Here is a 14,247-nt window from a genome sequence, read left to right as displayed (position 1 = left end):
ATGTTTTTATGAAATTGTATTCTTTGTTAAATGAAATAATATTGTGCATAATCTTTTATTTTTTATTTTATTTTATTTTTTATTTTATTTTATTTTTTTGGTGTTGGTTCTTAATGCTTTTTGAAACATTGTGTGCTATAAATATATTTTAAGCTGTAATAAATACAGTGTTGAAAGGAAATCATTGTTAAACTATTTTCTCCATGTTTTTTCTGACGTTTCTTCTCCCAGGCTGTTCGTCTGTTAAACAAAAAGGCCATGTTGTCCCTCCCTGCTGTATGGAAGGATCAAATAGAGTCGACTTCAACATCGTGGAGTGTTTCGAACAGAAACCGAGACCTTCCTGTCTTGGACATTTCTATCTGTAAGCGCAGCAAACAGACCAACTTCAACTTTTATCTCTCTTCCTCCTCCAGGTGTGACCACAGGTTTCTTAGAGCGCAGGAGGTTTGTGAGCTCCCTCTAGTGGTGCAGCTTTGAATCTGACCTTATAAGCTGCACTCACACCGTCCTGTTCGGTCCGCTGTTGCCTAAGTCTGGTTCATTTGGGGAGGTGTGAACTCTGGTCGGTCTCTGTTCGGTTGAAGTTAACTTTGCTCCGGTTTGAATGAATATGTGAACACCAAGTGGATCGGAGACCGCTCTGAAAACAGGAAATGGACTGTAGCGCAGGGCATTCTGGGTAAATACAACCAAAACAAAGGCCAGCGCTAGCAGGAGAAAAGATTCACGGTTTTTAGTCAAAGATAAAAGAAAAATCCTCCAACCGCTAAAATCTGACGCCACTCCATTTATATTTACATTTCGTGAAACAGGAAGTTGCGTTCAGTGTCTTCTTCAGAGGTTTTCATGTCGTTTCTTTCAGTGGTTTTTGGAGCAGCGCCCCCACAGGTGAGGAGGGGAACAGGTGGCTCAAAATGCTTGGAACTTGATTCAGTGCAAATACAACAAATGTTGCAACTTTGGTTCCAAATCCAATTGATTCTACCGCACTGTCAGGTGGTAAAACAGCCTTCAGCGCTTTAAGTAGGCCGTTGTTACATCAGCCTAAATCACATCTGCAAACCACAGAATGGGCAAAATTTTGTTATGTTTGTTTTAATGAGTAAAACAAGGTTAATTTGTGTTGATTGAGTGCAGTCAAACCACTTTCTGTCCAGAGATAATAAAAATGACTCTGATATGTGACCATTTAAAAGAAATCAGTATTTATTTGGGTGTCCTAATTTTTCTTTGTCTGTGGTCCTGAACTAGTAGTAGTACTAATACTGGTCACTTTGTCTCTGCTTTTTAAGCACCCAGATAATAATTAGGTAATTATGGAAAAGGACTAATGGCATCAAACAACAGTGATAATACTGATAATCTGTGATGTTTCTGTCTTTATAGGGTCGTTACTGAGAGAGGAATGTATTGCATCAAACCAAATTCAAAATGGCTCCAACAGAAGATGAAGGTGAGAAATATCAGAGTTTACAGTGAGAGGAGCTGCACAAAGCAGGTCCAGTTAATACTGAGTTTAAAGAACCTGTCAGGTTTATTATGTCTGTGTCTGAAACAGAAGCTTTGTTAAGTATTTATTAATTGTACAGGAGGAAACACAACTAGGAGGATTTATGAGAATGAAAGAGTTCAGCGCTTGAAAACCAATCTGTAAACATTTGTTTTCCTCTCTTTATTTCTCTCCTCACAGGAAAACTTGAAGTGTCCTCCACCCGAGATACTTTGAGGAACCTGATTCCAACATAAAGACGACGCTGCAATGAAAAATAAAAAAAAATGCTTTCCTGCTTTTCTACATGCAACAAGAAAAAACAGAAATTTTCACCAATCATTGCAAATTTTCAGCAAATCTGACTTAATTTCTGTATTTCCTTTTTTTCTGACCAATCACTGCAATTGGGCTGAATTTTAACCAATCCCCTTCTGATGTAACTTCCTGTTTCTTGAAATCTTTTGAAAGTTTTACCTGCAATCATTCAGAGCCAAAAGGCAAAAAACTTTGCTCTAAATAAACCATGTAAACCACAACGCTCCTGCATGCAGATAATGTTAGTTAAACTACGATTAATGTCACATTTTCTAGAAAAACAAAGACATTTCAAAGTTGAAAGTTTTTCACTTTAGGAACTCAGAAATGTCCCAGGTTTTTTCTAGAAAATTTGTTAGATTAATCTCAAAATGTCTGAGTTTTTTGGTGGAAATCCACAGTGGCCCTCATGGAGCGCAGTAGAAAGGGAAGGTTATGTGATTTACAATGTTTTTTGTAAGACAGTGGAAAAGATATCAGTCATTTTTGTCTGCTTCCTCCAGGAGAGGCTGAGTTGGAAATGATAATTTGCCATAATCTCTTTTGAAGTTGTGTTTTTCTCATCATGTTTTGATATTCAGAAAGCTTTTGACCAAGAAAAAACTTTAACCAGTTAAGAAAACTTCAATGACGGAGGAAAACTTCTGTTTATGCATCACAACATTATTTTAATAAAGTGCAACAGCAGAGACATATTTCTGTGTCAGTGGGCTAACTTCTTCCTCAGGTGTTAGTCTGGATTAGACTCATTTCTCTCCACTTCAGCTCGGATTAAATCCTCAATTATCTTGACAATGTTTTTCTCTTTTCCGGGATCCGTTTGTCCCGGCTCACCTCTGCTGCACATTCACACCGACACGTGAAGGTGTTCCAGATAATCCGCAGGTGCTGCTTTTTCATTGTCCCGCTGAGAAAATCCTGATTACTGATGGGAGTGAGTGAGAGCGAAGCGGACTGTTTGTAGGTTAGTGAAAGATTGCTGTGGCCGTGGATAAGAGGATTTGGGTGGAATTAGTGTCATTCCTCTGTCGCCGCGAGGAATAGATTCATATCGATTTTAATCAGAGATAGAACCACAACCCGGAGACCAACAGGCAGAGTGAGGAAGAGGAGGCAGTCAGGAGGTTTCCTCATGTCTTTGCCCTGCTCTGAAGTCTGTCTGCCGTCCAGGAGCCGTGAAGAGGAGGAAGCAGCGATCCGCAGCGGGATGCTGGACCCGAACCTCCGGCTCTGAGTGTGGATGTTCCTGGCGGCGGAGCAGGGCGCTCGCTGCGGCGGGGATGCTGCTCTGGTGTCGGTTTTGGCAGGGAGACCTGTGAAAAATGAAGGCGGACGTGTTGGCTTGCCTGGCTCTGACAGCGGCCAGCTTTGTTGCCACGGCGACCGGCGGCCGCAGCTCCAACCGCCGGAGACACAAGGAGGTTTTCCTGGGAGAAAACAGCAAGTTCAAGTTTGGAGGGTGAGACAAAGTTTGTCAAAGTTTTGTCCTCCAGCAGACTGATGTAGGAAGAGTTTAGGAATGAAAATGAGGAGACAGAGGAGGAACAGTGACAGATGGAGGCATCATATCTCTGTAATCTCCATCATTGTAAAGCATAAAGCATAAAGAGATTTTACTCTGCTCTCATCTGTCAACTGTAAAACTTCAAGGTCTCAGTTTCATTTAAGCCAAAGCCAAAATGGTGAATAAACTGTAAATCTGTCTGCTTTTGGTATTTTAGGATGTGAAGGACACCACTGGGGTTTTAGTTTGACAATATTGGCAGCTAACGAAGAATGCAGAAGAATAATCATTATTAGACACACCTGGATGGGATGAGTGGACATATAGATAAGCATCAAACCAAAGGCAAAATGAAGTACTGCAGGTGTCAAAGGTCAGGTAGCTATCTGATTTGATAATCATCTATCTGATTATCAAATCAGATAGATGATAACCTGAAGTCCAAGGATGCTGAAGGTCCATGCTCGTGTGGTATGGGGTCCGGTACCAGCACTGAACTGGTGAAAACAGAGTCTGCTGTCGTTGTTTCCTGTTCTTCAGGAAGTTGGCCCACATTTGTTCTAACTTGCTCTGCAGTTGTTGACTGACCAGTTGAACGACATTAACGTCAGAAATGATGCTTGTTTAATGAGCAAACATGTCAGAGGACCTTAACTTCACACAGACATGAGTCAACCAGTAACCTGTCTGCATCCGAACCAGTTTACATTCACATTGAGCCGTTCTGCCCAGCTGAGTGTTCAGTTTGTCAGTGCAACAACAGAAGAAAAGCCGAGTGGACATTGGCACAAATTTTCCATTATTCTTAGTTTTCATACAATAGACATTTGCATAACATTACAAAACTCACTTTGGTTTAGTTACCAAGCTAGCAAAGCTAACCTTAGCCAGCTAACATCAGCAAGCTAAGAAGCTTTAAAGTTTTCTTTTTTTTAAAACTTTAGTGTTTTTTTTATTATTATTATTTTAAATGTATTAAATATTTTAGTGGTTGAGATCTGACTTCATGTCCGATGCTAACAGATGTGTGTGCTAGTCTAGAAAGATGTCTGAGTATTTTTTTGAAAATAATACGACTAACTCCTTTAGAAACAGATAAAATGGTGATATTACTTTAAAAGGTTACTTCATTAAAAATATGTTAAATTGTCAGAAAGAATGCTAAAACCTAGCATTGCTACTCTTAGTTTGTTATTAAGATGCTAGCTGAGGTTAGCATGACACACAGTGCTGTGACCTTGACCCTTGTTATTGTCACAGTAAATAAGGACAATGTTCTGTCCGGGTTCTCCGGCTTCCTCCCACAGTCCAAAACATGACTGTCAGGTTAGTCTCTCTAAATTCTCCCTAGGTGTGAGTGTGTGAGTGTGTGTGTGCATGGTTGTGTGTCTCTGTGTTGCCCTGCGACAGACTGGTGACCCGTCCAGGTGACCTGTCCAGGTGACCTGTTGTCCAGGTGACCTGTTGTCCAGGTGACCCCGCCTCTCGCCCAGAACGTTAGCTGGAGAGGCAGCAGCGCCTCCTGACCCACTAAGGGACAAAGGTGTAAAGAAAATGGATGGATGGATGGAAATAAGGGCAATATGTTATTTTATCTTTATGTAATTTTGCTCTGCTAAATAGTGTTTTAATCTATGATTTATTTGTTGTATTTTACAGAGATAATAAAGATGCAATATTATATAAGACGCCATTTCAGAAATGTAAAATAAAGCTTCATAAGAAAGAGTATCCCCTACATGTTCAAACCTTTTCCAGTTTACATTCGTTCTATGCAAAAACGTTTCCTAAAATCAGGGAAGCAGAAAACTTTAATTTCATGTCAGGTTTTGTTGCTGAGGTAAAATCACTGAGCTTCCGTATTTTCCACTTTATGAAACTGACAGAATGGTTTTAAATAATAAAGAAATCTTTATCATGAGCACGTTCTTTATTTTAGCTTGTGGTTTCGGTTGAAATGAACACAGGCAGACTCCCGTTATTTAACATCTTTCACTTCCTCATGAAGTTTCGTAATGAACATATTTCTCATTTTTAGTCTGAATGAAATATGAAAAAGCAACTCAGTGTGAGCTGCATGTTAATAATCTGAACTCCTGCTGGTATTGAAACTAAACGTGAGTTTGCATCATTTCACCAGAATTTAAAAGAAAATCTTTTTGCTGACTGTGGAGTTTCTACTGTTTCAGTAAGTTATGTCATCAAAAGCATAAAGATTCGTGAAACTTACATTTTCTATTTTTTATTAATATTCAGAAACATTTACAACATAATTTAGTGTTACTTCCCAGTGTCTAAGTCAAAGAAATTCATTTCAAATGGATTAAAAATGTTGCAAAAAAGTACGAAATGTAACATTTTTATAGACAAAGTAAGTTGTAGCCATAATAACTACAAAAAACTAAATATTACCAAGTATTTTTGTTTAGTTTTTAGTACAAACATCTTAATTGAAATAAGAGAAAAATAACATACAAGTAAATTTTCAGCTGGACATAGGAGGTTGTCAATAATTGATGAAAACATATCATTTCCGCTGGCAGATTATTTCACTTAAAATATGGGGAAAATGTCTTGTTATAAACTAAATAATCTCACAATGGAATTAGTATTTTTTCTATCAATAATAAGGAGTTATTGACTTAAAATAAGCTCCTGTATTTTGCTGAAAAAATACTTATAGTTCTCTTATGTCAAGTGTACAAAGATATTTGCACTAAGATTGGATAAAAATGTTTGGTAATGTTTTGTGTTTTTGCAGTGTTTTTACTTCCTCACCTCAGTCACATACTCGCTTCAACACCTTTCAGTTTATTGGCCTTTTACCGCCTCCAGAGCTGATAAGTCACCTGATTCCAGTGGGAAACATTTGTAAACGTTTTGTTTCTCTGGAGGTTAAAGCTGTTAGATAGCAGGCGGCGTTATCTGGATCCATAAAACATCAGAGCTGGAAAGTCATGTGATCTGTGGGAGCAGGAACTATGGCATGATGGGAAAAAATTAACTTTGGGTTTTGGTTAAGAGTCAAAGACCATCTGGGTCCAGAGGACAGAAGTTTACTGCTGCGGGTCGGTCCGACGCTCTACGCAGAGAAATGAGTGATTATTGGAAAACAGGATCTGATCTTTTAAAAGATGATTGATACCAGAGGCAGAATCTCAGCAAAATCAACTTTCTTCAAAAACAAAACTTATCGAGTATTTTTGGTCTGTTTTTTTAGTGTGAAATAAATAAGACAAAACTAACTTAAAAGTAACTTTTCAGTAAAAAACAAATAGGAGCTTGTTTTAAGTCAATAATCCCTTAATATTGATTTTTTTTTAAAGTTCTGGTTCCACTGGCAGGTTAATTAACTTACATTGGAAAAAGTGAAATAATTTCCCAGTGGAAATAAAACTTTTTCATCAATATAAAGGAATTATTCACTTAAAATAAGCTTTTATTTCTTGCTGAAAAGTTACTTTAAAGTTAGTTTTGTCTCATTTGAAGCATACTAAGATATTTATATTAAAATAGACCAAAAATCATTTGTAATATTTTGTGTTTTTGTAGTCCAGTTCTTTTTATGTATTTATTTTAAATTAATTTGTTCAGATTCAAAACATAAAGCGATGTTACATTTAGAATAAACCGTTGTCTTGTCTGTAGGCCTTCCAGCCAACGATTATTTTACAGGTTTGTTAATCCAAAGAAACTTATTTAAAACTGCCCGTATGTTGAGACTTCAGAACAACAACCATGCATAAAAATGTTTCTCCTACGTCTAAGTTAGATGCTTCTGTGATCGTTGCAGTCCATTTCCTGGATCCGTCTGACTGGAATCTCTGCCAGAGATCAATAAAAATATCGTTAAACTAAAACAAACAAACTCCTTTCTAATAGTTAATGTGTGTGCATGCGTGTGTGTGTCTCTGCGTGTGTGTGTGTGTGTGTGTAGGGGTGTGTGTGTGTGTGTGTGTGTGTGTCTCTGTGTGTGTCTCTGCGTGTGTGTGTGTGTGTGCGTGTGTGTGTGTGTGTGCGTGTGTGTGCGTGTGCATGTGAGTGTGTGTGTGTGTGTGTGTGTGCGTGTGCATGTGAGTGTGTGTGCGTGTGTGTGAGTGTATCTGTGTGTGTCTCTGTGTGTGTGTGTGTGTGTGTGTGTGTCTGCGTGTGTGTGTGTGTGTGTGTGTGTGTGTGTAACGGCTGAATGCAGATGTTGGCAGCTGCAGCTGCTCTGCCCTCATCTGTTCCTGTCTGATTATCAGATCTTCCATCTTTCTGAGGACCAAACTGATCAAATCTTCTGCTGGTTCAAGAAAATAAACAAAGAGTTTCATTTCTTGATGTTTTCATCTGATAAACACACGACTTTACTTTAGTATAATAGTAATAAACTGCTTTAATTAGCTCATCCTCTCTCAATCAGCACAATCCTTCAGACAAAACTTTAATAATGTAAGTTTTAATGTCTAAAATTACAATTAAATCCCCTTAAAAGTTAAGAAATTGAACGGATGAAGGAATTTAATAAAGTATATCTTCAATTTAATAACAATAATGCAAATTGATGAATGAAAAATACCCTAAATGTTATAAATGTCACAAATAGTTACAGATTTTCATATTATTTTACCTTTTAAGAAAGGCTGAAGTTCATTTCTTCACCTTTAATCTCGATATTAATATCATATTTGCTTATTAAGAGGGAATGTAAGCGAACGTGAACTTCTGTTGAATATGAGATAAAGTTATTTTGATTGTTGTTGGATTATTTTTGTATTTGTTCAGTTTTATTCTGAACCTTTGTTTGATAAGTTTGCATTATTTTGTATTTTTTAAGGAATAAACATGTTTCAGCAGCAGTTCCAGTGACACCAGAGTTTGGCTGCTGTTCTCATAATAAACCTGTGGATGTATTAGAGAAGCTTTTCATCTGTCAGGGTTTGTCGTTTTTCAGGCTGTTTGTTCACCTGTGCTTTGAATGTTTGATTTTGGCTCATGAATTCTCACACACAGTCAGTTAAGCCTGTAATTATGAGGTTCAAATTCTCTCTTATTTTAACAGCTGAAGTTTGATTTATTTTAAAACATAAATGTGTAATTTTATCCACTTTTTGTATTCGTTGCCTGCTGGTTTTATTTTTATGAGACCTACATGGCAACAAATGGCTGCAAAGCAATAAAACTACAGAACAAATGTCTTTGTTTGGATGAATGTTTGAGTGTGACGCTGTAACATGTCTGCCATTAAGGTCACGGTTTTAGCCGAATGAGAGCGAGTTGGAGGTGAGGATTAAAAGAGCAGAGCACAATCTCTATTGTCTCTAATTAAACCTTTAATCACAGCCTAAAACAGAGCTAATCACTCAGCTGTCTGTTCATCTGTGTGTTCATTTGCAGACGCATTGATTACAAGCTGAAGCGGCAGGACAGCACCAAAACGCTGCTAATAAAAAGTGAACAGCTGCTGAGGATCGAGGAGCAAGACTTCGCCATCAGACCAGGCTTTGGAGGTCAGAAACAGAAAAACACCAGAAAACCCAGCAAAGCTATTGTTTAACAGACAATAGCTTTCCTCATTTCATCCCTGATCCCTGATGAGTTAATCCACTCACTCACACAGAGAAAATCACTCCCACGCCAATGATAGCAGCGCTTTGATGATGGACACTGGGTCACTTAGACAGCGGATGTGTCGATCCAAAAATCAGCTGTGACCCAGATATCACCACTGTGTGTGAATGTTAATGCAGTTTGGGAATACAGCAGTGTCTGTGTGTGTGTGAGTCGGGGGCATTCGTGGGCATTAATCTGGATTATATTCCAAGTCTGGAGCAGATGGGAGGTGGGAAACAAAGGGTCATCTGCAACAATGACCGCCACACAACAATGCATGTAAAGATACACACACATCCTCAAAATGATGTCACTGTACTGAAAGCTGTAGTGTAGATGTATTAATCCCACTGTACTGTTAGGACACTTTAGAAAGTGATGACATTTACTGTCAGACCCACTCAGAGCATTTCTTACATGACGTGGAAAGAAAAACACCTGCAGGAAAGAAGCAACAGAAACACTTAATAAAACAAACGTGACAAATAATTATTGTCACATATTAAACTGGAGTTACTCTGCAAGTAAATCTTCAGTTTCAGTGAAAGTGGCTTCAGTTTAGAAAAATCTTTAAAGTAGATGGTGGTAATGCACATCAATATGTTGCTTTAAAACCACCATAAATGAAGAAGAAGAAGAAAATCTGTTAAAAATAGAAGGTTTTTTTTTTCAAATACTTCAATCTTCCCCTAAAATCGAGTTCCTATAACCTCCTTTTTTAGCTGGACTGGACGGTTGCTTTAATTTAACCTTTATTTGTTAATTTATTTGGCTGAAATTCAGTGCATTTAAAAAAATAGATGTTTTTCCTGAGTAAACTCTCAGTTCAAAGGATGACATAAAGGAAATCCTGCAGGAGAATCTAAATGTCCTTTTTTCTGTCTTTGTACAAACTGTAGGATCATGTAAACAGGATCTCTCTGAACAGAAGACAATACTGTAATACTTTTTGCTCATGACATTTTCTTCCTTTCACTTCTCATAGTCTCATCCTGAATTTACTATCTTATGGCACTGATTTCAATCAAAGGCTGAAGGTAAACCTTCTTCTGTGTTCTTGTATTTTGGCAGAAGTTTGACATCTTAAATATCCAGATATGATTTTAATCCCGTTGGACCTGGAAGATGAAGCTGAATTTAACGTTTTCACGGCAGCCTGTGGTCCTGCCCGTCATTCAGGGTGGGGTCAGCAGCAGCACCACCGTCTGCCCCGCAGCCCTGCGGCATTTCCTCGCACTGTAATTTAAATCTCAGCAGTTTTTCCTCTCCGATAAGCCTGCAGCGTCTGGAGATTTAAAGTCATCCCCCCGTCAGACACCTCAGGGTTCAACCCACACACCAAAAATACTCCATGTGGCATTTAATGTTATTTCTATGAGGTCTTTACACATCAAAGTGAAACATAAAAAAACCTTCAGTTTCTCCACATGTTTTACAAAGCATCAACACGTTGATTGGTTTCCTACTAAATGTTTCCAACTTCAAATGATCTTTATATCGAGCACAGCTGGGATTTTAAGACTCTTTGTCTTCGATTTTAACATGAAACTTTGAGATGAGAAAAATGTCAAACAGGAATCAACCACAACTTTGCAGAGTATTTCTGGTTGGAGGTCAAAGTTCAGATGGTGCTTGGTGGAGAAACTTTTAACTGGCATATCTGGAGCTAAAGAAACTGAACCAATTAATGGACTAAATTATCGACAGAATCTATGTCAGTTTTTTAGCTTTTATTTTCACTCATTCACATTAAATCCTTTCCTTAAAATGCTGCCTTGTGCTGGTTCATCTGCTTGCATCCAATGGAAACTGCACAACATAATTATGTCATTTTCATTTTTATCATTTTCAGGTTTCTATTTACTTTTAATTTTATTTTAATATACAGTTGTTTATAGATGTTTTCTTATGTCTTTTTTAACTGTAACAAGCGAATAAAGGATTTTTCTATTCTATCCTAACATGAGAACATGCACAAGGCCAAATACATTTATTGGTCCTCTGATAGAAAAGCATTTAAAGCAAAAATAATCTCACACAGAAAAATAGACAAATATCCAAACTTTAATCTGAGCTGAAATATTTGTGGTAAAAATAAATCCTATATTAAAAAATAATAATTTTCATTTTGAACTCCTTGATACGACATTCTGAAAAAAAAAGCTGCTTGCTTCTGCCAGAAAGTAGAAAATGGGATTATAATCCAATACATATAGCCAAATCAATGCAGAAACTGTTAATCTGACATGAAATCCGTCTTCAGTCAGAACCAGATCCTATAGAAACCATCAGTTTCTGCCAATAACTGGAGATTTTATTAAAAGTTTTTATCACGATTTTAATAATCTGCAATAAAACCCAAATTGATTAAATTGATTTTCATAAGTGTGTCTAATTGAACATTTAGATATGACGTTATATTGAATTATTTCTATGACATAATTCCGTTTGACATAACAGATTTAGCGTCAGTAGATCTGGACCTCGTGACACTCCGGGCGGTTTTGGCCACGTCTCTTTGTTTCTCTTAAATCTGGCCCAGTGGATGAAACCCGAGCTTAATCCAACTTACAAAGCTCAGATTTGCAGAACCATAATCAGGTATCTTTGAGTCTGAGAATGTAACAGTGATCCAGAAAAAAGTCTCTGGTTTTAGGCTGGAGTTGTGAGTCTGTGATGAAAGGCGTCCAAGTTCTGAATACAGAAAAATACAAAAACCTTCAGATATTTTTCTGTTAGCAGGATAATTAAGAAAGGACGGCACATCTGGCTGTTTGGCTGAATGAAGGAGAAATCCTCTTCTGTGTAATAAAACAACATCAATAATTTCTTCATACTTATTTTAAAAAAGTAGATTTTTTCTCTAATAAGTTTTTCCCATAAGTGAAACATTTCCCAGTGGAAATAATTTTTCATCAATATTTAGGAATTATTGGCTTAACACAAACTGCTATCTTGCTGCAAAGTTAGTTGTAAGTTATTTTTATCTTATTTTAAATGTTCTAAGATATTTGCAATAGAAACCAGACAGAATACTTGGTAAGATTTAAATTTTTGCAGTGTAAGTGGAAACATGTTCAAAGTTGTGGTTAAATGTCGTGTGTGTTGGTTTTTCTTTCTTTTCTTGGTTCTGTAAATCTGTTGGAGTGGGTTTGGATCGATGGTGCTGAAATAATATTCTGGTATTATTGTAGAAATTCTTAGTTTTTGTTCTGTTTAGAACATTTAATTCTCACATGTCCTGGTTTAGTTGTGAGTTGTGGCTCTGCTCTCTTTTCTCTCTGCGTCTCGTTTGTCTTCCTGCCTGCTTCAGATAATCACCCTCCCTCTGTTCTCAGCCCTCTGTTGTCAGATCCTCCCCATCAGGATCAGTTAATGGTTTGTTGTGTCAGTTCTGGATCTTTCTGCTTTTTGCAGCTTTTGTTATGGTTTCCTCTTTTCGTTTTGGATTTAACTCGGTACTGAACAACGTTTTGGCTTCAAGAGAAGCTCAGATTTTACAAGAAGAAAAACTGGTGCAGAAAAAGAACAAAATATATAAACGCTCTAAAAGCTTTTTATCTTTTTGTGCTCTGATGTTCATGAACACTTTGTTCACAGCAGGAAAACGTCTTTTCAGGAAAACGGGTAGTGCCTGCTGATTTGTGACGTTACATTCTGGAGGTTTTTGAAAGGACTCATTTTCCAGAAATCAAAAACATTAACTTAAAACAACGCCAGGTTTTTTAAGTGCTTGGGTTGTTGTTTTGAAACAGAGGAAACTCAAATGGAAATATAAAAATGTCCAAAATGTACATTTAGCATAATATGTCCCTTTAAGTCAATAACTCCTTAATTTTGATGAAAAATAGTTAGTTTCACTGGCAGATTATTTCATTACTAATAATTTTTTTTTTCCTTTATGTAAGTGAAATAATCTGAAAGTGGTATTAGTACTTTTTCATCAAATCAAAGGATTTTATTTACTTAAAACAAGCTTGCTTAAAACTTACTTGTAAAACAATTTTGTCTAAGTTCAAGTGTACTAAAATATTTGCACCAGAAACAAGACAAAAATACTTGGTTAGATTTTGTGTTTTTGCAGTGTAGTACTTTGAAAAGATGTCAGAGTGACTTCATGTCTGAGTAAAACACTGCAGCGTTGGCCTTGACCTTCCTCTAACAGACAGTAAGGGGATGAGGCGGTGAGCGAGGAAGCTCTCCATGTCCACACCGGCCGTTGTCGGGGCAACGCTGCCGGTTCTGTCTCTCGGGCACAAGGCCGAGCGGCAGCAGAAGTTTTACAGTCCTGGCTGTCAAACGTGTCAGTAAATAAACTTTATTGTGTGGTGAGTCTGCTAACATTCAGCCAACATGAAAAGAAAACATGGCTTCTTTCCCTGCAGCCCACGAGAGGAAGGACAGGAATGTGACCAGATGCTGCAGATCCAGAGAGCGGTCACACAAAATGTACCTGCTCACTGCAAAAACACAAAACCTTACCGAGTGTTTTGGTCGAATTTTACTGCTAATGTATCAGTACACTTGAAATAAGACAAAACTAACTCACAAGTAACTTTTTAGCAATTAATATAGGAGTTTGTTTGAGGTCAATAATGTATTAATACTGATTTTTTAGTATTAGTATTTAGTATTAGCTCAATTGGCAGATTATTTCCTTTAAAACATGAGAAAAATGTCTTGTTAAAAGTGAAATTATCCTCCAGTGGAACTAATATTTTTTTATCAATATGAAGGAATTATTTACTTAAAACAAGCTCCTATATCTTGCTGAAAACTAACTTGTAAGTTAGTTTTGTCTTATTTTAAGTGTACTAAGATATTTGCACTAGAAACTAAAGTGAAATACTTGGTAAAATGTTGTGTTTTTGCAGTGCAGCCTTTCACACACATTCCTCCTGGATTGGAGTGTTTTTGGAGTGTTTTTGTTTTGTCCAACCCGATGGCCGCTCACACTGAGCCAGGTTCTGGTTCTCCTGCAGGTTTTCTCTTCTGGAGGTTGTTTTTTATTGGTCTGATGTGATATTCTTGTGTTTTCGTTTGCTGGGAGCTGAAAATCAACATAATTAACAGAATTTATAGAATAGTGTTTTGGAGCAGCTCATTATCTCTCAGTTGTTTTTTTCTAGACTGTTGTTGGTGTTGCTTTTGGTGGAGGCGCTGCATGTGTGGACAGTCACTTCCTCTGGTTTTGGAAGATGTGCAGCTGGAAGGATTTTTAACTGGTATTGTTTTGTAGCTGGTTAGCATCTCAAAAACTCTGATAGTACCTGAACTTTGACCCCAAACCCCAGAGGAGGTGATAATGATGCAGAGAGAGAATCCTCCCATTTTATCA

At 37.4% G+C, this 14,247-nt stretch overlaps 1 protein-coding gene across 1 annotated transcript in view; it reads left to right on the top strand.

The window, feature by feature from the left end:
- Positions 1-14,247, top strand: part of LOC106954863 (gamma-aminobutyric acid receptor subunit rho-3-like) — a 32,023-nt gene that overhangs the window by 5,880 nt on the left and 11,896 nt on the right. The window contains exons 2-5 of the mRNA XM_015044668.1: positions 232-364; positions 1,390-1,456; positions 1,694-3,269; positions 8,694-8,806. Coding sequence (XP_014900154.1) covers positions 3,133-3,269; positions 8,694-8,806 — 250 coding nt within the window. The 5' untranslated portion in view covers positions 232-364; positions 1,390-1,456; positions 1,694-3,132. The remainder of the gene's footprint in view (positions 1-231; positions 365-1,389; positions 1,457-1,693; positions 3,270-8,693; positions 8,807-14,247) is intronic.

The sequence above is a fragment of the Poecilia latipinna genome, unplaced genomic scaffold (assembly GCF_001443285.1).
Source record: "Poecilia latipinna isolate Pla-1442-1.1 unplaced genomic scaffold, P_latipinna-1.0 Scaffold685, whole genome shotgun sequence".
Classification (NCBI taxonomy): Eukaryota; Metazoa; Chordata; class Actinopteri; order Cyprinodontiformes; family Poeciliidae; genus Poecilia; species Poecilia latipinna.
This window is presented reverse-complemented; position numbering and strand designations above follow the sequence as displayed.